We start from the raw sequence: 27,767 nt of genomic DNA on the forward strand, positions 1-27,767 counted from the left end.
AGAGTGGTTTTGGTCATTTTGGTCTGCGCAATCCACATTCCACTATAAAAATACTTTGCGTAGGCTGGATGCTTTACAGTGTTTCACAAATTCTAACTGAATATAATAATTAACTATTACATTCGACAATGTTCTTCATTTCAATTTCCGGACTTTTTTTTTTTTACTTTCATACAAAATGTTCAAGAAGACACAATAACAACTAAGCTCACTTTTTCTCCACCCCTTCCCTTTGCACATATATAGGCCCTTTTACGTAACACCACAGCAATCTCATTTAACATTAATTTCTTCTGTCTTTGAAATAAAAAAGGTACATCTAGCAGAGTGATTTATTAAAATGCAGTAGGGCAGTTAAAAACAACAAAAAACAACAACAATGGGTTGACGCCAATGCATCTGTTTGTGTAGAGAAAACTAGTCGTCCTTATATATATTGAATCACACAAAAAACAAACAAACTATCTTCTACATTGAGAACTAGATTTCTAGCACATATGTTACAGTTTTAAGTAAACTGAAAAAGAAATATAATATTCTAGACTCTCTATATCCAGCTGTCGAGTAGTACCAAACATTGTTGTTGTTTTCTTTTCACATCTATTTCAGCATTGACAATAGGATCGAAAAATCGAACCAGTGCAAACGTTGTTTTTTACCAACTTTATATAATATATAGCTCAGTGATCTCATTATTTGAATGTAAATAATAGGACCATGAATACGACAAAAGCTATATCAGTTTATAGCAGTTATAAATTGAAATCCCTATGGTAACAATAATAAACAAACAGAAACGTCTTAGAATGCCTGATAAAATTGCAAATTGAAATTAGTCCGAAAAATAACAAATTACATTTTTTCAAACTAAAATACTACTCAAACCCAGTAATTGAGTATTATAATTTAAGATGACTTTGCAGTTAACTAACGCAATCATAAATAGTCATGTTCAAACAAACGATCGATCCTTAAGTTAAGGCTTAACTTAATCGGTCGATTTTTATCAACCATATGATTCACTCAACGAATCATGCTTTAAATGTGAACAATGTAATCTCTGCGCATGTGCATTTGCCAGAATAAAGTGTTTTGACTTGTTTTTAACTTTGATGCAATATTTCGAAAAACAAAACATAAAGAAACGTAAATCTAGATCTATCATATTGAATAAAAACCTGAGTTACCTGATATTACCGAATAGATTAATATTTTATAAAGAATATAGATTTAATTATATTTAATAGATCCAAGCTATCTCTTGTTTGTTTGAGGCCATAGGGCTGATACTAGCTAGGCTAGAGGGGATAGCAGAATCAACATATTTCATCAAATTCAAGGATATGTCACTTTTTGTGAGGATATATTCAATGTGAATGTAGATTCTATTTATATATTATAAAATAATCAGAACTTTTCTAAATCTTCATTGGAATGAATCATCTTCTTAATAAACCTAGGTCTAGATCGACTAGATCTAGTTGTTATTTATATTCTGTGTCTACAGCATTGGCACTGTTAGTCCTGGCACCTTGTATACTTGGTAATTTTATTTTTTATTGTAATAATAATTACTAATTAGTGATGGGAACTAAACTAACTTTTAAAAGTTAAACTAAAACTAGTTTTCAACTAAAATAAAGTAGTTAAACTATTAGTTTATCATGAATTCCAAAAGATAGTTAAACTAATCTAAAGAAAGTTAATTAAACTATAACAAATTTTTTTGAGGGGGGGAGGGAGGGGCGGGGTTGAACTAGACCTACATAGATATAATCATCCGACTGTATGCCTACAGTTCGATCTTATTCTTTTAACATTCTAGTAATATTTATCTATAATAAAATCAGTAATAAGGAATGTGTTTCTTACATAAACGTTAATGCACAATAAAATAAAATGTCTAAATAAATATGTGTGCTTGAATTTTTGCCTTGAATTTAAACCTTTAGAAAATAATGGTACTCTTTTGAAAACAAATATATAAACTTACTATATAACGGAAAATCTTACTTATACTGGTAAATTTTAAAATCTCATTAAATTACATATATTTAGTATTTCAAATTTAGATCTAGTATCCAAAGAAATAGAAAAGAAATCGTTGGAGTTTTTAAAACATTTGACCTGTATAATTATTTTATAGTGTAAAATACATGCTTGACTAACCATGCCAATGTGCTTTTTTCTTGTCTGACCACTAAAAATACAACTAACACTATTGCATAACCGTTAAACGCGCAAGGGGAAAAAAACTGGGTGATCTTGTCATTATGGACTGCACACTCAGTATACTATATAGACCTACACGTGTACGTCTATCTGGCCAGGTTGTTAAAATCAGTCGGACACACTGTCTATTTACTTTCTGGGCAGGGAGGGTGTATAACTATTTTAGTGTAAAGATATATCTACGAACATGCTTGAGTAGCCACGCCAGTGTGTTATTTTCTTGTCTGACCTCTCCATATTAAGCAAACACTATTGCATAACGCTTTATGCAGGGTAGTCTTGCAGTATTATTGACTACACACGTGCAGTACACTAGGCCTACATGTGGTCATATGTATGTCTAGCTGACCAGGTTGTTAAAATCAGTTGGACACAGTCTATTTACTTTATGGTCAGAGAGGGTGTGGATTAGGATTTTTTTTCTAGAGTTGGTTACCCTAATGCTTTTAGATCTATATAGGCCTAGCTTTTGATTTAGACTTAATAGATCTCAATAAAAGTCTTAAGACTATAAAAGGGTGTACTTGATGTTCCTGCAGTTAAAAAAATATTGTTTGCTGCAAATTAATTGATTAAAACCACTAAATATTGACCTAACTCACTAATCAGATTCCCACTAGAAACAGAAATTAAACACCTCCACATGACTCACAAAACAATTCGGAACAACCTCATTCATAATACTGCATAGAAGCTTTTGGCAAAAAATGTTTAACATTTTATAATACTGCTACTTTCAAGTGCAAATATTTACTCCCATAACTTCTACCAGGATCTTACTTTACCCTCTTCAAATGCAGACTGTTTAAATAGTTGTTAACTGCATCATTTTTTTGTTAAATCAAAGTTATTGATATCACATGACCAGAAAACAGGGAGTGCGTTTCAACCCTGACCACATGTTAAAAAGTTTTACAAATTTTAATTAAACTTTTTAGTTAGTAACTAAAAAAAAATAATTAAACTACGATTTTAACTAAACTTTTTTTTTCTAGTTAAACAATGGCCTTAACTAATTTTTTAGTTAACTTTTGCCCATCACTAGTAATAATCAAATCTATAAGTCTTCATTGAAAATTTTTAAAAAAATATTGTCAAATTATTTTTTTTAAACATTAGGAATACCTATCTGTAGGCATAATGATTACATTATAATAATTATAATATTATATAATTCTTTGGTTCAGAACTTCAGGGAATAAGCAATTAGGTCCACACATCACATGCATCTCTTTCTCTCTCTCTCTTCCTTATATATATATATATATATATATATATATAAATATATATATATATATTGTTTAAATAAAATTCCTTGCTTAATGACAGAGCTCCATTGGAATTATTTATTTAAGCTAATCTATCTTTTAGTAGACTGGACATGGAATTTATTTTTGTAATCTCATGTTACAGTTTTTCTCTCTCTTTAACCTATCTCTACTAGCTGTTAACATTTTCATGTAGCTTTCTCCCAAATAATTTTGAGTGTGCCTGGTCTGCTGTATGTGGGCTGGACTGTCACTGTGTCATCTTGGGGATCCTTGGTTCATACTCTGCCTGCTGACATCACACATTGTCCTGCAGGAGGTTTGAACATCTGAAAAATGTAAAACATTTTACAAAGCAAACAAGATTTACAGTGATTTGTTATTATTGATATACAGGCTTATGGGCATTCTTTTACTAATTAGGATGTCATAACTAATGGTCAAGAATTTTTTTGCAATAATGGATCAGCCCCTTAGAATGAATGGTAGTCTTTAAACGATAGATATGTAGTGGAATATGATGGAATATGATGACCTTTGCATCATCTGCCCTATAAATCGCAAAGTCTGATAGGGATACATTAATCATTTTTATTTATGATGTTATGGCACAATTAGGAATTAATTATTTGTTTCGGAAATACGGGAAGTTTCAACTTAGAGACAATGACGTGACTAGTAAAAACAAGGACAGGTTTTAGATACAACGAAATATCAGCCAACGTAAACAGGCTACCTCCTGGACACGTTAGAGATAGGAAGCCTTTGATAGACATAGAGAGTTAGCTGACATTTGATGGTTCGCTTCATTGCTATTAAACTTCTTGTTCGACATTCAGTATCAGCGTCGACTAACTTATATTGATTGTTCAGCCTTTTGCCAGTGTTATTGGATTTTGTTGAGTGTTACCTCTGTTTGCTTATTTGCATTAGACACTGCCTGACAAGGATTATGCTCCTGCTTCACTCCACACTTGTCAAAAATATCAGTCAGCCATGCAATGTTGTAGCTTTGAAATTTTATTGTACAATGAAAATAATGGGTCAGTCATCAAGCCTGTCGTAACTTTGATTCACTGTTATGTATATCAAATGTTTAGTGAGGACTGTCTGATTTATTGCCATTCCTTTTCACAACTTTGCCAATAAGCACATAAATTAGTTATAACTTCCAGATATAAAATATGACACAACTTTTCTCTTCTCACTAAATTGATTTGTTGGCCTCTGCCTGTGTGATTCCAGTCTCAAAATGTTGAGGTGCAGTGAAGGCTGAAATTTGAATTCTGGGTATTTTTTATTCTTTTCATTTAATACGCTTTTAAATTTTCCCATAAAACGAAATTACTCTGTCCCAACTAAAAAAAAAATAAACAGCTTTTACTGGGTTTACATTCCAGACATTTCAGATAATATTAAGTGTACAATGCACAGCTTAGCAGAAGTCCAAGCCAAATGGTATACCTGTCCTGACATATACTTATTGAGGAAAAAAAATTGTTGGTAATTTTGCTAGCCAAATGACACCTTCATCAACCATTGATTAATCATGGTCTGTGGGCTTAAGGAATTAATTTTTAATATTGAAACATGCTATGAGATCTTTACTTTTAGGTTTCAATGGCAACTTTATTTCCATACCTTTTTTTTTGCAACTCTAGTATGAATTTTATTTGGGTAAAATTTGGACTCTTTCAAAAAAGGTATCTGCTGTGTTTCTTTGCTGTTTATAAATCTTTCAAATAATATTATCCCTAATAATATTAATAAAAATAATAAACCTTTTTAATCTCAAAGAACATTTGTTCATTGGTGCCATTTACATATCAATTCAACTATAGATTAAAAATGAAACAATCTCTTCAAATATATAATGGAATAAAATATAAAAATTTCAACAGTAAAAGTTGAATATTTAAAACTGAGGTTTAGAAAATTTTATTTAATAACATCAATTAACAGAAAGTTTTTTAAATTCAGGTATGTATATGTTTTTTGAAGTTGGCGATGTAAATTTAAACAAATGTAATTTGTTAAAAATATTATAAATTTTCTCAGGTGTAAAGGTTACAAGGATTCAATTAAAAAATGGATCAACTGTTTCTACTAGAATAGGTCGTATTGAGATTCAGGTAGATAATATTGACACCTGGGGATCTATTTGTGATGATGGCTGGGATGATAAGGATGCTGTTGTTGCATGCAGAATGCTTGGATATACGTAAGCTACTTATGTTAATTATTACTTATTTTCTCATTAATTGTTTTTTGGCTTATGCTCAATAGAAATAGTCTGAGATCTTCCATAGTGAGATAATTATTTTAAATATAGCTAAAACTAAAAAAAAAAAAATTGCTAGCAAAGAGTCTATGAACATGGAAGTTTGTATAGTTATCTATTGTTTCTATTTCATGTTTGTGTTCACTAAGCCTCAGATGACAACCTAATATAAAGCTTATACCACCACTTCAGTCAAGTACTATTTCTTTCCCTTGTTTGAGATATCAGACAAAATAATTTTAATACCAATAGTCAATCAACTAATTGACAATTTTTTTTTATTGATTCTTGTGTTGTCAGGTAAAAAAAAATAATTGTGCAAAATTTCAGCTTGATCCTATGTTAGGTGTCGGAGAAATAATGTGTACAACCATTTGGCCAGACAGACAGAGTGAGTTGATATAAGCTTTGTAATAATCTATTATATTTTAGAAATGGTGGCAAAGCTGTGTTGTCTGATCTCTATGGCACTGGGAACTTTGTTTTTCTTATGGATGGTGCAGCATGCACTGGAGATGAAAAAAATCTAACAGAGTGTATTGCTAGTCAGACTATAGATTGTTCACAGGCAACAAAAGATGTAGAGGTTGGTGTAGAATGCAATGAGAACTCTGGCAGTGGAGGAGTAACACCAGCACCAGCTACAACAACAACTCCCGGATCAAATATAATTAGTGGAAAATGTAAGACAAGTTTTATAAAAATTTTAAATATGGAAATATATTTTCTGTCTTAGTCACTGTGTATCATATTGTTACGACTTTGGAGTAGAATAAAGAAAGTGAACTCACTGATTGTCAGGTCGCCAGTATCCTTCTGATTGCTGAAGCACAATCCAACTATGAACAGCCAATACTCCAAGTAGAAAAAAATAATTTCACAGTTCTCCTAATAAAATGTACATATCCCTATTCACAAAAAAAAAAACGATTCAAGAAAAAACTTCACACATCAACACACTCGCTCAGGTCAGTTTCGCCTCCAAGCATAAACAAAATTCAAAAAGTTCTCATGTGGAAATAATGGTCAGTTAGGGGAACAAGTTTACAACAATATAGAAGGCTGTAAAGAACTTAGGTTAGTTCTTTGAGGGTTGTAACTTAATGCCCCAACTGTAGATCAATTAAAGCATACAAGTATTATAGATATGATACCCAATGTATAGAGCGACACTGACTAGGTGCTGGTCATTTTAAAGTATAACGAGCGCAGGTGAGTTTGGGTTTAACACCCTCGGGTATGATTCACTATTCATATTCAACATGAAGGAGATGCCACAGTGGTCAATTTTCCGATATTACTTATTGGTTATTATAGATTACACTCAGCAAAGGAGTAGGAACTTAGTATTTATTTATAGCATACAATGGGTTACACATATAATACAGAATACACAATCATCAATACTAAAAGGTATTAAATGTGCCCAAATTAAATATTCAAGGGTGGTTAGACTAGATTCAATAATAGATTACTTAAGGGTATCATGATACAACATAGCATTACCCAAATATTCAGTACACACACTTAGAAAGAATATTATCTCCATACTCTAAACATAATAACCGAAAACAATCACCAACACTCTACTCAGACCAGGTCAGCTCTCCAACTGACTAGACTGACCACTGGGAACCTTATTAATTCCCTTGAAAACCCTGTGCTAAAACAGTTCACAACAACTAATAAAATAAACAGACACACAATTTCACATCTTACACTCCCCTGCTCTTTATGAAGGCTAGTAGTCTCTGTGGTAGCCAAGCACTTTATTGTAACCATGTAGTAATGTATCAATTGTCCTCAAATGTTTAATAAATAGATAAAAATAAGTTAAATAGTTTTTAGCAAATTTTCAAGACGGAAGAAAATAGCAAAGCATTCAATCTATAATTGATCAATGTTTCTTCTGAACATTTTAAAGGCCAAACTGTTCCAACTGTCAAACTGTATGGTAAGCAAGGAATTGATGGAATGGGTTATGTGCAAGTGCAAGCTCCCAATGGCTCATGGGGCTATGTGTGTGATGACAATTGGAATGAAGTCGCTGCAAAAATTGTATGTGCTCAGCTGTGCTATCCGTAAGTAATCCATCCATAGCAGTGGTTGTAATTTACAGTTATAACACATTGAATTATATCCAAATACATGAAATTGTAGCATTTAGCTATGAAGTCAACATGATTTACCTAGATGGGGTCCTGTAGGGATCCCATTGATTTTTGTAGATTTTGTAAGTGCTATTTGTACTCAAAATAGTTTTTTTTTGTATGTTTAGGAAACTACATTTCAGCATGAAAACAAAAAGTATTACAGTTAGAACAGGATAAACTAAAATTAACCACTGGGGTCTTGGCAGGACTTCCTTGATATGTTAAGAGTTTAATACAATATTATATAATGGTTACAGGAAAACCAAGGAATTAATATAAATATTCCTTTTGCCTAATAGTGCTGCAAGATACACACAGTTAATTGAAATGCATTTTTACCAGGTTCCTTGGCATTGAAAAATGGAATGCTGCAATCATAAAAATAATCATCTTTTAGCATGACAAATAAACATATGAATTTTTTTGTGTGCATTATTAGACTTTTAAAATATTTTTAAAATGTGTAACTTTGTTTTTCATGTTAAAGACCATCTATTATTTTTATTATTATTTCACAATTTAGGACCAACTACACAGCCAAGCCTGGCATACCAGCAGAGAATAAGCTGAAACCAGTCAATGCTTCTATCTATTTGGATAATGTACAATGCACAGGTACAGAGGCAACACTACAAGACTGCCAACATGCCACATGGTACCAGTCAGACTGCAAAAAAGATGAAGATGAATTGGCAGGTGTTCAGTGTGTGGCAGCAACATATCAACCTCCAGCTCGTAAGTTGTTTCACCTAATCAATAAAGTCTGATAAAGTGCTATTCCAAATGGATTGTTATTTACTTGTATTTAAAATGTACATACTATGATTGTGTCTAGTCTTTTCAACCAAGTACAATATGGAATAAAGGTTTTCCCTGTCTGTAAAACTTATAGTGTAGACATCAAGATGAGAAGAAGTTTTGAGATACCGGTATATTACAAAAATAAGCAGTGATGAATGATAATCAGTTTGAAGAGATCCTGTCAGTTTACCATGTTAAATATAGATTGCTTACTTTTAATTCTCTCTAATGTTTCCTTTGTAAGGGATACAACATTTATTGATGGTAAAATATGTGTAAACTCCTTTAAGATCTATTCTATAATTATACTAATTCAGATTATGATTTACTTTACTATGGTATTATTTTTTTCTAGTTGTAAAATTTCTCATGGGATTTTTGGCACTAACAATATTTTGAAGCTTGAAATTTTGCTAGTTATTCAGTGATCCTTAAAACATTTTTTTAATATTTGTGAATTATAAGAGTAATTCCATCATTAGTTTTATTTATTTGCCAATCTATAATTTCAAAATAACATATAGAAATATTAATCTTAAGAATAAGTAAATAATGAAATATATTTATCAGTTGCTTGACTGTGTTAATTTAGTTGGATCCACAGCTTCTTAGAATATTTCTGGCAACTATTTAAAAAATAATTTAATTTGGTCTTGCTAGAATATTATTTTAAAATTTTAACCTAATTCCTCCAGCTCCAGTCCCAGTGTTGAAGTGTGGTCAGGGCCTAATGGTGGCACAGTTCTCAAGAACCCAAGATCCAAATCTTGAAGAGAAACATCTTTCTGTGCTAAGCCAAGCTAACTGTACTGATGTGACCAAGTCCACCACCACAGATTATGTTTCTATCACAATTCCTGTTGATAAGTGTGGTACAATTATATCAGTAAGTTGAAGACTTATATTAAAGCCTGACATTTTTAAAGCTAAAAATTAGAACAACTCTATAAACTAGCCATGATTTGGATGAATCTCAAATAATTTGTAATCATTTTTTTTTAAAATATTCAAGCTAAAGAAAAAAGAATAAAATGATAACTTGTTCAAAGTTGGTAGTTTGAGATTGATGTTTCGTATATTGGGTCAAACAATAATTGACCTTTTCGTATATTGGGTCAAACAATAATTGAACCTTCAATGTTATTTCTATCAGTCAATCTTGAAGAATATATTATTTCACTGTTTCAGAGAAATGGAACACACATTCTTTACTTCAATGAGCTTAAATATGACTTCACTTCTCAAGAAGGTGCAATCACAAGAGTTAATGTTTACAGGTTTGTATTTTTTTTTGGTTTCACCTCTGTCTAATAAATTAATAAAGTAGTCCATGTGAATAGTCTATATTTATGTTTGAATTACTTATTTATATGTAATAGTATAGAAATTGAAAGTGCAATATAATACCATATGTAATCTTAATACAAATGAATTATAAAAAGTATTTTGTAACCTTGTAATATGGAGCCGTATAAATGTAGATAGTGGCTTCAGTAGCTGGGAACAGCAAGGGTAAAACTAAAAGTTCTCCTTGCCTCAGTATGGAGTCAATATGGACATGTCAACATACTGTTGTAACCCTGCCTTGCACCAGTGCTTGAGGTGCGCACTAGCGCACTAGTGAACGTAAACAGGAAGAGACTAGAACGGAGATAATAACATTGCATCAGGGATTGTGAAGAGTCTGAATGTTTGGAAACTAAGAAGCCAGCTTTTGGTGCTGCCTGAAGGTTGTAGAAGGGACCTGGAGCGAAGCGGGGAAGGCTGTCATTGGTCCACATTCGGGTTGCTGTCTAAAGGACAGGTAAATTAGTAGAAAGACTCTGAGGAAGCTGAAGGATGCTATGTGTTTGTCCTAGTGAATAAACACCTGTATTTATTTCCTGTTACACTGTGTTGAGTTGCATGCCTATTCGTTGAGTGCCTAACCTAGAGAGTTACAACAATTGGTATCAGAAGTGGGATTTGGGCAGCTCAACGAAAGGAAACAATGACAACGCTGAGGAAGCTAGATGAACTAAGCTGTAAACAGTTAAAAGAGGAGCTCCGAGCCAGGGAGCTGAGGATCTTCTGTGCCAAAGAAAAAATGAGAGAACGCCTTCGACAAGCCTTGCTGGACGAAGATGAAGATCCGGACTCGTATCTGTTCGAAGTACAACCAGATATCAGAGAGCTCATGAATACCGTGACAGATCAGATGAACTCGTTCCAGGTACAGCTAAAAGAGGTCAACGAGCAGATCTGTACCATGATTAAACAGATAGGTATCAGTACCTCGCTGAACAAGACTGATGATACGTTTGATACCGTGATGAGCAAGACCGACGATCAGATGGCTACCATGTCGACAGGTATAAACAATCCGTTACTCAACGGAGACGCCGTTGATGGTGGCGCTGTCTATGACTGTAATAGTGAGCCGTGCAAGCTTGGCTCCTACGACAAGAATCCTAACATTTGTTGTGAAAGTACTGAGCACAGATCTGATCATGCTATCGTGATTCCTGCCTACACTCAGACGTTGAAAAATAACTGAGATGACGGGACCTCCTCAAAGGGAGAATTCGAGCACCGGAAGACCTGCCAACTAAGTATTTGTCCTGATACCAGTATCAGCAAGAGAAGCGCTGATGGTGGTACAGCAGATGGACACATAGGACGTTGTAAACGTGCCCCACAGATATGTCTTTCAGACAGGCTTAAAGATTATACCGTGTTTGACAACCTGGCCTCCTGGGGGCCCACGGCACATCGAGAAAGCCTGCTGGAGCAACGTGTAAGACAAATGGTCTTGATGACCTACGCTATGACATCCACTGCATCGCTTCTTGCCATGAGTCTGCCGTCGGTGGTAACTAAGAGAAAGGCCAGACAACGGAAACGACTTCCCCTTAACCAAAGGCAGGTCCATTGGAGCAGAAGGAGAAAGCGGCACCTGCAGAGAGCAGTGTGGATTGCTTTGTGGGGAGCACGATCAATGCAATCTGTGACTCCCACTGACCGACCTCCACCTGCACTGGCCAACCGTGAACATGTTTCTTTTCGGGACGAAAAGACTAAGGTGGGGGTAGTGTTGTAACCCTGCCTTGCACCAGTGCTTGAGGTGCGCACTAGCGCACTAGTGAACGTAAACAGGAAGAGACTAGAACGGAGATAATAACATTGCATCAGGGATTGTGAAGAGTCTGAATGTTTGGAAACTAAGAAGCCAGCTTTTGGTGCTGCCTGAAGGTTGTAGAAGGGACCTGGAGCGAAGCGGGGAAGGCTGTCGTTGGTCCACATTCGGGTTGCTGTCTAAAGGACTGGTAAATTAGTAGAAAGACTCTGAGGAAGCTGAAGGATGCTATGTGTTTGTCCTAGTGAATAAACACCTGTATTTATTTCCTGTTACACTGTGTTGAGTTGCATGCCTATTCGTTGAGTGCCTAACCTAGAGAGTTACAACAATACGTTGGGGTTAAATATGACCCTTATGATCTCTTGGTATTTAAGTACAACAGATGCTGTGCTTCTATCCCTTTTTGATCTGTTGTCAAAGTGTGTAGTGTTATGGATTGTGTGTGTTTGTTTCCAAAGTGATGATGAAGAAAGGGAGAACTAATTTTTGATCTTGTGAAATGATGAAATTACAACAGGGTCTGTGATATGTAAAGAACTTCTGACAATTTATAGAAATCAAAGAGTAAAGACTTGTTTTTGTTATGAGTTAGATTTAGTTTAAATATCAGTGTATTTTCAATTAGGACTTCAATAGTTTGCACCTCAAAAAAAGTTACAGATCTAGACCTACATTCTAAGTTAATGTTAGATCTAGATATGACTAAATTTAGAAGTAGAAGCAGCAATAGTTTAAATTATTACTATTAGATCTTTATCTCATTTAAAAAAAAATCATTGAATATTTTAATAACAGTTATATTGAGTTTTTGCTCACAAAAGAAGTTTCATGTTATTTAAAGTTTATTAAAAATATAATGCACATACATTGGTTTAATTGTACTAGCTGATTGGAGCTACAAGCCAACAACCGAGCAACAACAGGTGGTTGTGTTGTGGGGAGTGGCTCCAGAGAAAGTTATGTGTATTAGTGGGGTTTTTTTTATTTTGGTCTAAAAGACTGTCTGCTATTATTCCTGCCTTACAACTGTCTGCATGACTCAGCTATGTTATTGTGTTGTTTTATTACTGCATGTAAATCTAGCTTCTATTATTTATCTTTCTAGTGTTAGTGTAGATCTAGTAAGGGTGGGTTGTGCTCTTTATTTCTATTGTGTGTTTTGTTTTTTTAAATTTATTAAATAAAGGGGGCATGGTGGCTGAGTGGTTAAGCACATTGCAATTTATGGGGCAGAAGATGTTAAGGTCATCTGTTTCTTTGGCCAACAGTAGGGTCATGGGTTCAAATTTCGTGGGATTTTGAATTTCAGGATATTTAGGATGACCCTGAATCCACCCAAATCTAATGGGTACCTGAATATAGTAAAGTAAAGGCAGTTTGTTGCTGTTTCTGGCCACATGACACTTGTTAACTGTTAGCCAAAGAAACAGATGACCTCAACATCGTCTTCCCCATAAATTGCAATGTTTGAAAGGGAACTTTTTTCTACTTTTAATTACCATTAAATAAAAGATCATTTCAGCTTAAATTAAATTTCTGTTTATATTTTTCAGTTAGTTAGCTTAGCAAAGTTAGCTTAGCTTAGCAATTAGTTATGTGTCTTCTGGTTACTTAGATGATGCTAGCACACATAGATCCACCCATCATCACCAATTAGCTACTTGAATTCTTGTTAGCCCAGGCTTTGGCCTACTAACAAAAGACAAAGGTTAATTGATTAACACAGCCTACTGTGGTCTAACTGGGTAGTGATTACATTGCATTGAAAATGTAAAAATGGCTTTCTAATTGTCATCACAAATCTACAATGGTGTTTTTCAGAAAGGTGGTATGAACGCTGTGGTAAATGCCTACTTAAATTTTTGTTGTTGTACAGATAAAGAATAAGAAGTTATCCCCCTGTACTCACTATAGAGTGAGGCTTGAAGAAAAAGAACCTCAAAATGAATGTTATTTGATTGAGGCTCTGTAGACAGAAAGGTCAATAGAGACCCTATCGTTTATTCCTAGCTGTTGCTGAAATCCTTTTCTTAGGTAAGGGTCATCAAAAAAGTGCTTAAGTCTGAGAAAATGTTTTCAGGGTCTGGATCACAATTGACTTACAAACTACCTATCAAAATGGCCTAAATCAGAGGATAGGGAAGGGTTGATAAATGTTGTTTTGCCCAACATTTGATTATCATCTTTCTGCTTAAGGTGATGATCATATTGTTATAAACCTGGTGGTGGCACAGATGGGGGTAGTGGTGTGTGTGTAGTCAGCCGACGCAAATCGCCCCAGGCCAGCGCTAGACGAGCGGTCAACCGTGACGAGTTACGACGATCGGCCGAGACGAGTGTCAACAAGAGAGTTCGGGAAGGATCGCCGACGTGAACAGAGCTCAGGGGCGTCACGAGAGTTGTAGTCATCTGACCACCCAGAATGGCCGAGCGACGTTCTGTCCGGTTCTAGAATGCCAGCAGGGACCCTATATAAAGAGCAAAGGTATCAGAGACCAGTCAGTCACAACTTCCCGATCTACAGTTCGTTACAACGGCTCAGTGCAAGTCCGAGGCGAGACAGAGAGAGACCAGTGCAAGAGTTGATACGGCGGAGAGATATTTGTACAGTCTTGTGTTACGTGCTGCCAATTGTACAGTATTGGCTCTTATTTATTGACATTAAACTATTACGTTATTTTGAAGCCCAGAGTTGTCAAGTTCTTTAAGTTGGTGGTGTCTGGTGCCGTTTGCAGAGAGCCGGGATAGAGAGATTCGTAACACTGGTGTCAGAAGTGGGATCGGATCTGCAATGGCTACTACGAAAACGTTAGACCAACTCCTTGTGAAGGAACTGAAGGAAGAGCTCCGTGGTCGAGGTTTGAAGACGGGCGGCAACAAAGAAACCTTACAAGCACGCCTTCGGGAAGAACTGGTGAAGGAAAAAGAAGATCCGGACACATATCTTTTTGAAGTTGAACCGGACTTGCTGGAACAGCTCACCAGTAGCATGCAGCAACAGATCACCAGTAACAGTATCATGCAGGAACAGATGGCAGCTATGCAGGGACAGATGGCAGCTATGCAGGGACAGATCGCCAGTAGCAAACAGGAGCAGATGGCAGCTATGAACTCGGGGCTAGAAAACACCAATTACAAGATAGACGCAATGGACTCGGGAATCAAAACGGAGTTATTGGCAATGAACCAACGCATACATGCTGTGGAGGAGAGAATCACCAACATTGACGAGCAGATGAATCAGAGGGTCGACGCAGTAGAGAAGGCCATCGACGAAATGAAGGTACAAGTCCAACGCAAGCACACAAATGTACCAGAAGCAGATATGACGTCATTTGTACCTGAAGTCTTCGGGAAAATGAAGCCCCCCGTATTTGATGGTTCCGTGTCCTGGTCAGTATACAAGAAGCAATTTGACGCAGCAGCCAAAGTTAACAAATGGAACAGCGAGGAGGAGAAAGCAACAGCCCTTGTGTTATCCCTAAGAGGAAAAGCCTCCGAATTGCTACAGTCTCTACCGAACCAGCAAGACTTCGCCGCCCTTGTCCAGGCAATGGAACTCCGATACGGGGATGAACATCTACAAGAAGTATATCGTGTGCAACTAAAGACCAGACAACAGCGCCTCGATGAAACACTACAGGAGCTAGAAACAGACATCGAACGCCTCGCACATCTAGCCTACCCAACAGCCGCACAAGATTTTCTGGAGGTCATAATTACAGACGCCTTCATTGATGCGCTTCGAGACCCCGAGTTAAAGAAAGCCACCAGAGTTAGTGGTAGACGTAAGGCCAGTGAAGCCCTCGTATACGCTCTCTCATATGAAGCCGCTAAAGACGCATCTGGGAGCGTTCATCAAGGCCGAAAGTTGGAAGTCAAAGAGGAAGAATTCGCGCAACTTGTTAGAAGGGTGACAGAGGCACTAGATGAACGACGAACAAACCAGATACCAGAACATCAACCTAGGGCTCCTGTACGATGCTGGAATTGTGGTGAACTCGGTCATATACAAAGAAGCTGCAGTAGAAGATTTCCACAAACTGGAACCCATTACAGATCAGAAAGGTATGCACGACCAAGTTCTCGGGGCTACCAGGGAAACTAGCACGCGCCGGCTTCAAGGGGCGGAACCCGGCGACACAGAGAATGAGAGCCCCTACAACCATCATCCCGGTCGCCGTGCTAGGACAGAGTAAGAGTCTGAAAATCATCGGAAAAATTGGATGTCAAAATTATCACTTCCTCCTAGATACTGGTGCCTCACGATCAGTCATCCGGACGGATAAAGTGGACAGTAGCAAGAAAACGCCAGTTAGAGCCTACTCGTTGAAAACAGCCAGTGGAGAACTGATGCCCATAAAAGGCCTGATCGACATAACAGTCGAAATCGGGAATCAGTCATTCGAACACGAATTCCTGATTGCTGACGTCACAGATGATTGCATAATAGGGCTCGACTTCATGCTGAAATATGGCTTTTCCTTAAATATCGGCGGAGGCACTTTACAATGTGGGGACCTCGAAGTACCCTTGCTTGGCGACGAGAATGAAGAAGATGGCCGAGTCAGAAGGGTTAAGTTGGTAGAAAATACAACCTTGCCTGCCAAGTCTGAAATGATCATTTGGGGGAAAATTGAGGACGGCTATCCCACGACAGGAACAGCGCTGGTAGAAAGCTTGGACACCAACCACAACGGGATAGCAGTAGGAAAGGCACTAGTCACGATTGGGAAAGACCTAATGGTACCAGTAAGAATTATGAACCTCGGTACAGTAGAGAAACACTTTCGGAAAGGTAGCACCATCGCTGGTTGCCATGCTCTTGAGATGATAAGAAACTGTAGCAGTGAAAACCCCGTCGAAAGACTCGAGTCCAGTGAACCGCAGGTTACTAAATTTCTGACAGAAGTCAAAACGATATTGTCGAAAGAACAGTACACCAAAGCAGAACAATTCCTCAGAGAGTTTTCTGACATATTGCCATCTGATGAAATGGACTTTGGGCGGACAAATCTAATCCAGCATCGAATAGACACAGGAAACACTAGGCCTATACGACAGCAACCACGTCGCCTGCCGCTAGCAAAACACCAAGAAGCTATGGACATCATAGAACGAATGAGGCAGCAAGGGGTTGTTGAACCATCCAACAGTCCATGGTGTTCACCCATCGTCTTGGTAAAGAAGAAAGATGGGTCCACGAGATTTTGTGTCGACTATAGATTATTAAATGACGCCACACACAAGGACAGCTACCCGCTTCCTAGGATTGACGATACATTGGACACACTTGCTGGGTCACAGATCTTTTCCACCCTTGACCTGAAGAGCGGTTACTGGCAAGTAGGACTACACCCCGAGGACAGAGATAAAACGGCCTTCTCTGCTGGTAATGGTCTCTGGCAATTTACCGTGATGCCTTTTGGACTCTGCAACGCCCCAGCCACCTTTGAAAGACTAATGGAGCATGTGTTAAGAGGACTCAACTGGACCACGTGTCTTGTCTACTTAGATGACATTATCGTCATAGGCAGAACTTTCGAGGAACATATCGCAAACCTGAAGGAAGTATTCGAACGAATCAGAAACGCTGGAATGAAATTGAATCCAAAGAAGTGCTCCTTGTTCAGAAGGAGCGTCAAGTACCTTGGGCACATCGTGTCGAAGGAAGGAGTCAGCACAGACCCGGATAAAGTCGAAGCCGTAAATGAATGGCCGATCCCCGCTAATATCCAGGAGTTAAGAAGCTTTCTTGGACTCTGCACGTACTACAGACGTTTCGTACCAAACTTCTCTAGCCTCTGTAGCGCCCTTCATCAATTGACAGAACCAAAGCGGCCGTTTATTTGGACAACGGAATGCCAGGAGGCCTTTGAGCGACTTAAAAAGGCTCTTGTTTCGTCACCCATTCTGGCCTATCCGATACCAGGCGAGACGTTCATACTTGACACCGATGCGAGCAATACTGGAATAGGCGCTGTATTATCCCAAAAGATAGATGGAACTGAGAGAGTCATAGCTTACTTTAGTCGGAGATTGTCCAAAGCCGAGAGAAACTACTGTGTCACAAGACGTGAGCTACTGGCAGTTGTGGATGCCATACAACATTTTCACAAATACTTGTATGGGCAAAAATTCATCCTTAGGACAGATCACGCTGCTCTTCAATGGCTGTTGTCATTTAAAAATCCTGAAGGACAAGTCGCCAGGTGGATTGAACGTTTGCAAACCTATGACTTCGAGACACAGCACCGAAAAGGCCAAACTCACCAGAATGCTGACGCGCTGTCTCGACGGCCTTGCAGAATGGAATGTAAACACTGCAGCAAGGTTGAAGAAAAGGGGGGTATCATTGATTGCCAACGTCTTGGAGTACAAGCTTGTGGATCATGGTCCGACGAAAGAATCCGAGAAGACCAGTTAAAAGATGAAGATCTGGCCCCCATTCTGCTTATGAAGGAAGACGGACAAAGACCGGAATGGCATCACCTTTCTGATAAAGGAGCTGCTACCAAGGCATATTGGGCGCAATGGGACTCACTGACAATTGACAACGGAGTTCTCAAGAGGGTCTGGGAAACCGCAGATGGAGAAAGCAATCGCTTGCAGATGTTGCTGCCTAAAGTGAGAGTTGCCGAGGTGTTGCAAGAAATCCATAATAATTCTAGTGGGTCACATTTAGGTGTCAACAAGACCTTTGAAAAAGTACGCCAGCGGTTTTACTGGTTCGGCTACCGGGATGATGTAGAAGAATGGTGCCGAAGGTGCGACGCGTGTGCAGCAGCGAAGGGCCCGCACAGGAGAACGAGGGGACGTATGCAGCAATACAACGTCGGTAATCCCTTCGAAAGAATAGCGATCGATGTAGCCGGACCGTTTCCTGAGTCCCAGAGAGGAAACAAGTACGTTCTAGTGGCGATCGACTATTTTACTAAGTGGCCTGAAGCGTATGCGATACCAAACCAAGAAGCCACAACGATAGCGGAAACACTTGTAGAAAATTGGATCAGCCGATTTGGTGCTCCCATAGAGTTACACTCCGACCAGGGCCGAAACTTCGAATCCAAGATCTTCCAAGAGATGTGCCAGGTACTCGGCATCGAGAAGACACGCACAACCCCTCTTCACCCCCAGTCAGACGGGATGGTAGAACGATTTAACCGAACACTGGAACAACACCTGTCGAAAGTCGTCGATGATCGCCAAGATGACTGGGACACCTATATACCAATGTTCCTTATGGCATATAGAGGATCGATTCACAGCACCACTGGTTACACTCCAGCAAAGATGTTGTTCGGCCGAGAGCTGCAACTACCATGTGACTTGTTATTCGGGATCCCGGGAAATGTGCCAGCCTCTTCAACAGACTATGTCACGAATCTCCGAAAACGGATGGAGAAAACTCATGCTCTAGCCCGAAGGAACATCAAGATCAACAGTGACCAGGTGAAGACAAGGTACGACAAACGGGCCAATGCCGCTGGGTTTCAGGAGAACGATCTGGTGTGGCTTTACAACCCACAAAGACGAAAAGGCAAGTCCCCAAAGCTTCAAAGAGACTGGGAAGGACCCTACCGAGTGATAAAAAGAATAAACGATGTTGTGTATCGAACACAGAAGAGCCCAAGGTCGAAACTGAAGGTCGTCCACATCGACAGACTCAACAAGTACTATGGTGAAGCTGGATCTGCCCGGGACGGACAGATCTAAGGAGGGGGCAGTGTTATAAACCTGGTGGTGGCACAGATGGGGGTAGTGGTGTGTGTGTAGTCAGCCGACGCAAATCGCCCCAGGCCAGCGCTAGACGAGCGGTCAACCGTGACGAGTTACGACGATCGGCCGAGACGAGTGTCAACAAGAGAGTTCGGGAAGGATCGCCGACGTGAACAGAGCTCAGGGGCGTCACGAGAGTTGTAGTCATCTGACCACCCAGAATGGCCGAGCGACGTTCTGTCCGGTTCTAGAATGCCAGCAGGGACCCTATATAAAGAGCAAAGGTATCAGAGACCAGTCAGTCACAACTTCCCGATCTACAGTTCGTTACAACGGCTCAGTGCAAGTCCGAGGCGAGACAGAGAGAGACCAGTGCAAGAGTTGATACGGCGGAGAGATATTTGTACAGTCTTGTGTTACGTGCTGCCAATTGTACAGTATTGGCTCTTATTTATTGACATTAAACTATTACGTTATTTTGAAGCCCAGAGTTGTCAAGTTCTTTAAGTTGGTGGTGTCTGGTGCCGTTTGCAGAGAGCCGGGATAGAGAGATTCGTAACAATATAATAGTTTGTAGAAGATACTGATTCAATTCACTATGTTCATTCTGTACATTTAAAACTAAAGTGTTAGATAAACATTTCTCTGATTCTAGGATTGACATAACATGTGCTCTACCTGTGAATGAAGGTGTGACACAAAGGGTGCAGTCCGTCACTGAATTAGTTACACAAAAGGCTGTTGGAGCTTTCACCGTAAGTAATTACAACAAGAAACTAACAAAATCCACTTAAAATAAATTGAAAAAAAACATCTCTTTTTATCTCCTGGTATATTTAATTTAGTATTACTTTTTTTTTTCTAATTTAAATGCTTAAATCTATTTCTAATGAATTCCATTGATTCAATTAGTTCTCCATTGTTTAATTTTTAACTGTTTTTTTAAATAAGTATCACATTGAACATGAAAAAAAATACTAAAAATGTTATTTATTCTAAAAAAAAAACAAAATCTTTGTGTCTTTTTTTACCATCATTGCACTGACTGAATACCTTCTCACACTAAGATAAACTTAATGTTTTACCATGGCTTGCTTAATACAACTTTGACATGATATTAAGGAAAGTGTTATCCTTTTTACACTTCTAGTAATATGAAACAATAATAATAATAGGGTCCACATACTGGCAACTAAATAACAACAGCAGGCATGACAAAAACAAAATATATACACTTAAATAAGAACAATCTGGTATAAACTTTGTCACATGTAAATTATGAGTGAGTCTGGTGTGAATGTACACTTTGGTTTCTTATAGTTATAATGTTTTTTGTTTGGTGTAATGCACAAATTGTAAGACAAATTTCCTTACGGATAATAAAGATTATTATTATTATTATTATTATTATCAGCAATGGCTAAGGTTTAAAACTAACAATTTCATCATAGGTTGATATCTTCCATTTTAGAATTCACCCAACATTCTAACACTGCTCTATCTAGTGTTCAAAAATTTACTTTGAGAAACAAAAAAAAATATTTATTAAATTTTTAAAAATCATGTCATAATAAAATGCTTCAAAAATACTTTGTTAAAAAATAATTGAATAATTAAATGCCATTGTATTTCCAGGCCACAATGGAGATTTACAGAAATGATTCATTTAGTATAGCAGTTAGTGACAACCCAGTGGTTGTCCCCCTTGGAGAATGGCTTAATATGGCTATTGTCATGGAACAGTATGACCCAAGGCTATTGTTAACAGTTACAGATTGCCTTGCAACACCCACTGGCAATAAAACCGGAACGGTCAAACAAGTGTTAATTGCTAACAAGTAAGAGATGTATTGGTGCTTTAATTAAACATTTAGAATTACTATACAATCATGTGGTATGCGCTCTGGACTGTTGTTCTGTATTTGGACCCTGCTAGCTGCGATTTCCCGTCGTCCTGCAGGAGGTTTGGGCTTGATGTAATTATCTGCAGAATATGAAGAAACATCTGAAACATGTAAAACAACTCATAAAGATTTAATTCAAGACACTTCAAAATTGAACTAACTGGCAGTACACTGAATTAGAAATATGAACACTCATTTACATCTCTCCTTCTTTTGTTATGCTTTTTAGGTCTTCATAGGTATTACTTATGAACAAAAAGAAATTTTAACTGTGTTAATTCTCATTTTTTTTTAAAGATTTTTTTACGTTTTGGCATTGTAGGTTCAATTAATACGTTAAAAAAAATGAAAAATAATATTAACTGATCATATATTTGAAATGCATTTATTTTGATTTTTTAAAAAGCAATTTTAGAAATACCAAATTCTTTTGAATCTACCTTTTACTTGCTTTCTTTTTATAAATAATATAATTATAATTCAACCATATTGTCTAATCTTGTTCTTTTCTCTGTCAAACTAAATATCAAATTTGTTTCATCACTAGGTGCAGCCAAGAAAGTACATTGTCCTTTTATCCAATTAGTAACTTCAAGTTTGGTTTCCGCTTCAAGCCATTTAAGTTTGTAGGCTATGATCTTTTGTATTTACATTGTGATGCCATTGTATGTATTGCTTCTGAAAACATCAAAGAATGTGACAGAACTTGTAACAACACCAAACCAAACAGCACAGCTGCTGCTGGCAGAAGAAAAAGAGAAGCTGGTGTGTATTATGTCTATACTGACTCAAAACCAATAATTCTATATAGCACTGGACCAAGTGTGATAGGTAAGATCTTAGAAAATAAATATCTTTTTGAAACATTTTTTTTCAACAATAACATATAACAATTTGAACAACAGACCCAACTGCTCTGCAGCAGTACCAGAGTTTCCTCTTTGGCGTACATTCTTAGGCATTAGATAAATGTGCCATGGATTAAATATGAATCATGCTTCCTCTTTTGACATCACTGGTATAATTCAAAGGGCTTCTATTACCGGTATATAGTTAGTAGTTGGTCTGTTGCAATTTAAGAGCTGTCAGAACTTTATCATAAATAATAAATAGTCCTGATATTTCCTATTGGAAATAAAGTCTTAACGTTAGAGGCAGTGGAATTATAGAATCAGAGAAACCTTATCTTGGTTCATTGTATTACTACATTTAAAAGCTTTATCTTCACAAAACTCCAGGCTTTAGAATCATCCAATAACAACCTTTTTACCTTTCAGTAAAGGCATAGCCCTCGATTGCAAAATAAGACTGATGTTCTCTTTAGTCATGGCCACATTCTTATATGATTTCAAGTCTTGGATGCTGACTGCAGAGCTAGAGAGGAGTATCCTAGCAACGGAATTGAGATGCTAAAAAAAGATTCTAGGTATCAGATCTAAAGACTGCATCACAAATGAAGAGATTAGAGACAGGGTTATTACAGTGATTGGTCCATGACCCCAAGAGGTCTGGTGAGGACCTTAGGGGCTCCACAGAAAGATACAAAATTGTATACGATTAAAATAACTTCTTTGTTAAAAGCCAGTTTATCTGATTGGATCAGGGTGCCTCTTAGATACTATTCTATGTAGACCTAAACCAAAGATTTGAAGACATTCTTGGATATTCCCGACTGGGTATTTAACACTTTTGTGCTGGATAAACACAAATCCCAATCACACATGAATCCATACTAATGCAGGAGCAGCCTATTGAAATTTAGAAAAAACAAGAAACTGAAACTTATGTTTGAACAAGGAGACCATTAATTCTGGTTACAAATACAGATTCCTATTTTAGATCCTGCATTATGGGTCATTGTACAGAAGCTGTTGACTGCTTACCCTCTTGTTATGTTAGAAAGTGGATACAACATTGCCTGATGATGAATTTTATCACAAATAAAAGAAACGGACTAGAAATGTGTGCTCATGGAGATTTGCAGTTGCTACTTACAAACATTAAGCCGGACAGAAATACTTTCATAAAATCATCTGAGTCAATAATTTTTTTTAAATGTCATTTAAAACAAAATTTTAATCTCAATAAACACTTCGTCAACAAAATGTTTTGTTTTTTTACATTAGTAATTTATGTAAGAAGCATTTATGTAGCTTTTTAACTTAGGAGTCCATGGGCAAGTTTTAACTGCATAAGGGCAAAAAAAAAAGTGTGAGAACCTCTGGACTAAGGGATAGGTGAAGAGACAGTTTCAAAAGGTTTAATGTCTAAGTCACTCAAGCTGGTCAGTTTCTTGACTTGATAGTCAGAGGCTATTTCAGACTCATGCCTTCAAGTTGTTTTTTATAAAAACTAGCTGACCCGCGGCTTAGCATACGCCGCTATTTAGTGACAAGTGAACACTTCCTGAAAAACAGTTGTCCAAAGGGGTGAGTTTGGGCAAACGACTGTGTGTGCATGCCTGGAGAGCGATGAAGGTGCAGGTGTAGGCAGGAAGGGGCGGAATAGGGTGGGAGGAGGGTTAGAGAGTCAGCGTTCATGCAGGGTGTCGTGCATGGTTGACAACGTAGAGAATTATATATACAAGCTAACCCCCAGCATAGCATACACCACTATTTAGTGAGAAGATTACTTGTTCTCCCCCCCCCTCTTTTTTTTCTGATCCACACTCTCTGTCACTGCAAAAGTTACTTGGGGTAACTCTAGACCGACTTGCAGAAATAAAAGAGTTATCTTTCCATGACTTTTTCATCGAGGGTTAGAGATTGGGCGTGCCTGCATGGTGTCCCGCATGGTTGGGTGACGTAGAGAATTATATATACAGATAGATGTGAGCTTATCCCCAGTTAAAACTCCTGGCTATGACAATATAAAATCCTTTGAAACCAAACATAAATGTTGTAGTACAAACTATCATCCAAAGGGTTTTTACAGTATTTGAATAATGAGCTTTGGCCTCATTTCTGCAACAAGCTCTTATTTCTTTCAATTTATAGATATATTTAAGAAAGTTTTTTAATGTACAAACGTTTAAGTAATATATATAGCAACAGGCTACATGTACATAGGAATGACACATATATGGATGTATATTCTTAGCTTTATCTTTTATTGTTTTGTACAGATGTTGTAACTAGCCAACCAAACAAAGTAATTATAGCCAGCACAGAGAAAGAAGCAGTCCTAACAACCTTTGCTCCTATGTCACAACAAATTCAAAATTCTATATCAAATAAAGAGGAGAAGTCAAACTTACTGCTTGACAACAATTTGGGAAACAAACATAAATTTTCACTGGTACAATTATATTGTTTGTTATTAATATGCGCTGCAATGGTCTACATTTTTTAAAGTCATTCAGAACTATTATTTTCCTTGTAATTTCACTAAGTAAAAAAGCTTTTTTAAAATAATATTTATTTAAATTTACTTATTGAAGTTACTTTTAAATGCCACATATTTTCTTAAGTAATCAATTGTTATTGTCTTGTGCTGGTGCCTTTTATACAATCTAAGAATTTTTTATATATGAAACCACATACAATTTTAAATGTTTTTATTGAATCAATTAAAATATCAAAATAAATTCTAGCATATTAATATAATAATAATTACATTTTTTAAATTGTCTGCTAGATTTATAGATAATACATATAATATATATATATTTTGTTTCATCTACAATTTCTTTTATGCTCAGTAAATTTGCTTTTATTTCATTCCTATTTATTTTTCTTTTAAAAATAAATGTGGGCATAATTGTTACATTGTGTTCTAATGTGAAGATCTCTCTACTTTTTTTTAAAGTAAAAGAATGTAACGATTTAGAAATAAAATATGACAAAAAAAATTTTTAAGTATATCCATAAGGTATGACCAAAATTTAGCCATAAGAACTGGGCTATAAAATACAATTCAGCCTAACTACTGCATAAAAAAGACAGTGAGATTTCTCAAAAGCAATTTACTAATTTATTTATAATATATGTATGTACTTTATTTGTAAAATAATTTAAATCTTGAAAGTGTTGATTAGTTATTAATTAGCATAATTAGGTATCTGCTCAATTTTTATTTTACATTTTTAAAGTGCTAATTAGTTTGTTTAGTAGTATATAACATCAGTTCCACATCATATCTGATCTCACATTTTTTAAATATTTATTAGCTTCTGTTGTATATATTTATACAGCCATGGTCCTGCTACAATATATATTTTTTTTATCCCATGTACCGGTATAAAACTATACAATGTGATACAATAATTTTCTTATATTTTATCAGGAGTTATACTAATTAGTTAAACTCTACAATGCCATTAACAAGTTGGTTATTATGAACTGTGTGTTAAATGACATGTACTTCTTGGATGCCATAGAGTAAAGTGTTTTTATTATTGTCAGTCTTTAATATGTTTTTTTTCCCTCTGTACTTAGACATTGTGTCTAGTTGCATAAGTTTAACATTGCTGATAAAATAGGATGAATCAAAAGGGTTTTAAAAATTTTGTTTGTACAAAATTTTGAACTGGCTGATGAAATACAAAATGTTTTTTTTAATTTCATTAAAAAGTTTATATTTTAGTTTCAGTTATACTGTTAATGTAGTAAATAATGAATGTATTTTTTTCTTCTCCAGATTGTTTTGTTTCAGTTATTAATGAAGTTAAGCACTTTAAAAAAAATGTTTTTTAAGGTTTCAAATATATACTGTATTTTTGCACATGTAACCCATACATGCATATAACCCGCACAGCCCTAAACCCTAACCCTACCCCACACAAATTACAAAATAAGTAAAAACAAGTGCAACTTGCTGTAAACGTGTCACAATTAATTACCAGTAAATTAAAGATTCTTTGCCACATTAATACTTTTTTGTTTTCTTGAGGTTTATACTGAGATTTTCATAAAGCTTTCCAATGTACATTTCACAACCACAGTTACCACACAGCGAACTATAAGAAGTATGAAAGACCCACCGGTATGTCTATAATTTCCATTATGCTATGTTTAAGAGTAAAATAAATGTTGTAAACTCCATACTGTTGCATACACCATACAGCTGCCATTCTTTGTCAAATTTGTATAGCCCAAGGGTTATATGAACAAAAATATGGTATGCACTATTAATCACAGGGAGTATGAAAACTCTTGATGTCATTATTGAATTTAATAAAATTTTACTGCTAAGTTTTTTTTTTCCATGCTTATTTTTTGGTTGATTTCTGTGCAATAGTTTTATGTAGATATTAAGAATCTATTTTGAGCTTAAAACACTGCTTTTTAAGAGCAAGAAAGTAGTATTTCTATATTCAGGCAACAAGTATAATTTATATCAGTTACTTAAATATAAAAGAAACTAGCTGTTGACATGTACACTAGTACTCTGAAGCTTCTCTTTGTTAGATGGTATAGATTTACTAGTTATTCCAGTTGTGCTTCAATACAAATAAATTTTACTGATAGTTTGGTCACACACTAAAAACAAGGCTTTCTGTTCGTCTTTGATGATATTTTGGTTACAACAGACAAGAAGGATTTTGTTAACTTTTGTATCTATAATAATTCTGGAGCTATGATTTTTTTTTGGTAATCACAAAAATTTTGAAATATAATAAAGATAAATATTATATTATGTGAAGATTAATTAAAAATTTTCTATTTTCAGTTGGCCTAAAATATTTATATTTACCTAATATTCATATTTAATTCCTTTTAGAATTTTTATAGTCCACATGTATTACTTGTCATGCTACAACACATGAATTATTAAGGGATAAAATATTCTGTAATGAATTTCACTTGTTTTCTCAAGTTCAATAAGTTACAAAACATGATACACAACTGACATGTGAGGCAAACAAAAAGTAATGAAGAAATCTAAATGACAAACAAACTTGAGAGATAGTGAGTTTTGTAGTGTTTTTTTTTTTTACAAGATTTTTTTTTTGTAAATAGCACTCTGTGATTTGATATGTAATTTATAAATGTAAATATTTTGTTTTTAAATTATCAATTAGAAATATATAATGTGTTTTTTTTTCTTTTTGGTTAATATTATGCTTTTATATAGATAAGCCCAAAAAATGTATTCAAATCTACTATCTTTTAATAAATCTTTATATTTAATATTTACAACTTTCCATGAATTTTTTGTACTTTACTTTATTTTATTAAATAAATTATTGTTATAGTTGAGTTGTTTTTTTTAATTACTTTTAATATATACATCTGTTTTGCTGTAAAATAAAACTTGTTACTATAGATGGGCTACTCTTATAGTATTATT

General features: G+C 36.0%; 2 protein-coding genes across 4 annotated transcripts in view; one reads left to right on the forward strand and one right to left on the reverse strand.

The window, feature by feature from the left end:
* LOC106054520 (receptor-type tyrosine-protein phosphatase kappa-like) overlaps positions 1-27,767 on the reverse strand; it is a 102,502-nt gene that overhangs the window by 48,469 nt on the left and 26,266 nt on the right. The gene's annotated exons all lie outside the window — the stretch shown is intronic.
* Positions 1,245-27,749, forward strand: LOC106054517 (deleted in malignant brain tumors 1 protein-like). The gene is made up of 11 exons (XM_056041558.1): positions 1,245-1,543; positions 5,559-5,721; positions 6,214-6,464; positions 7,706-7,862; positions 8,458-8,669; positions 9,431-9,621; positions 9,924-10,012; positions 20,228-20,327; positions 21,208-21,410; positions 22,024-22,307; positions 24,601-27,749. Exons 1-11 carry the CDS (start codon positions 1,435-1,437, stop codon positions 24,825-24,827), a joined length of 1,986 nt encoding a protein of 661 aa, XP_055897533.1. The 5' UTR covers positions 1,245-1,434; the 3' UTR covers positions 24,828-27,749.

Source organism: Biomphalaria glabrata, chromosome 9, assembly GCF_947242115.1.
Source record: "Biomphalaria glabrata chromosome 9, xgBioGlab47.1, whole genome shotgun sequence".
In the NCBI taxonomy this organism is placed as follows: domain Eukaryota; kingdom Metazoa; phylum Mollusca; class Gastropoda; family Planorbidae; genus Biomphalaria; species Biomphalaria glabrata.

What these genes read in the sequence shown, in the direction of transcription:
- LOC106054517 (XM_056041558.1), top strand. Translation starts at nt 1,435, where the DNA reads ATGAATCATCTTCTTAATAAACCTAGGTCTAGATCGACTAGATCTAGT. An exon ending in TGTGCTCAGCTGTGCTATCC is followed by an intron (nt 7,863 to 8,457) that starts GTAAGTAATCCA and finishes TTCACAATTTAG; the next exon opens with GACCAACTACACAGCCAAGC. An exon ending in ACAAGAGTTAATGTTTACAG is followed by an intron (nt 10,013 to 20,227) that starts GTTTGTATTTTT and finishes CTCTGATTCTAG; the next exon opens with GATTGACATAACATGTGCTC.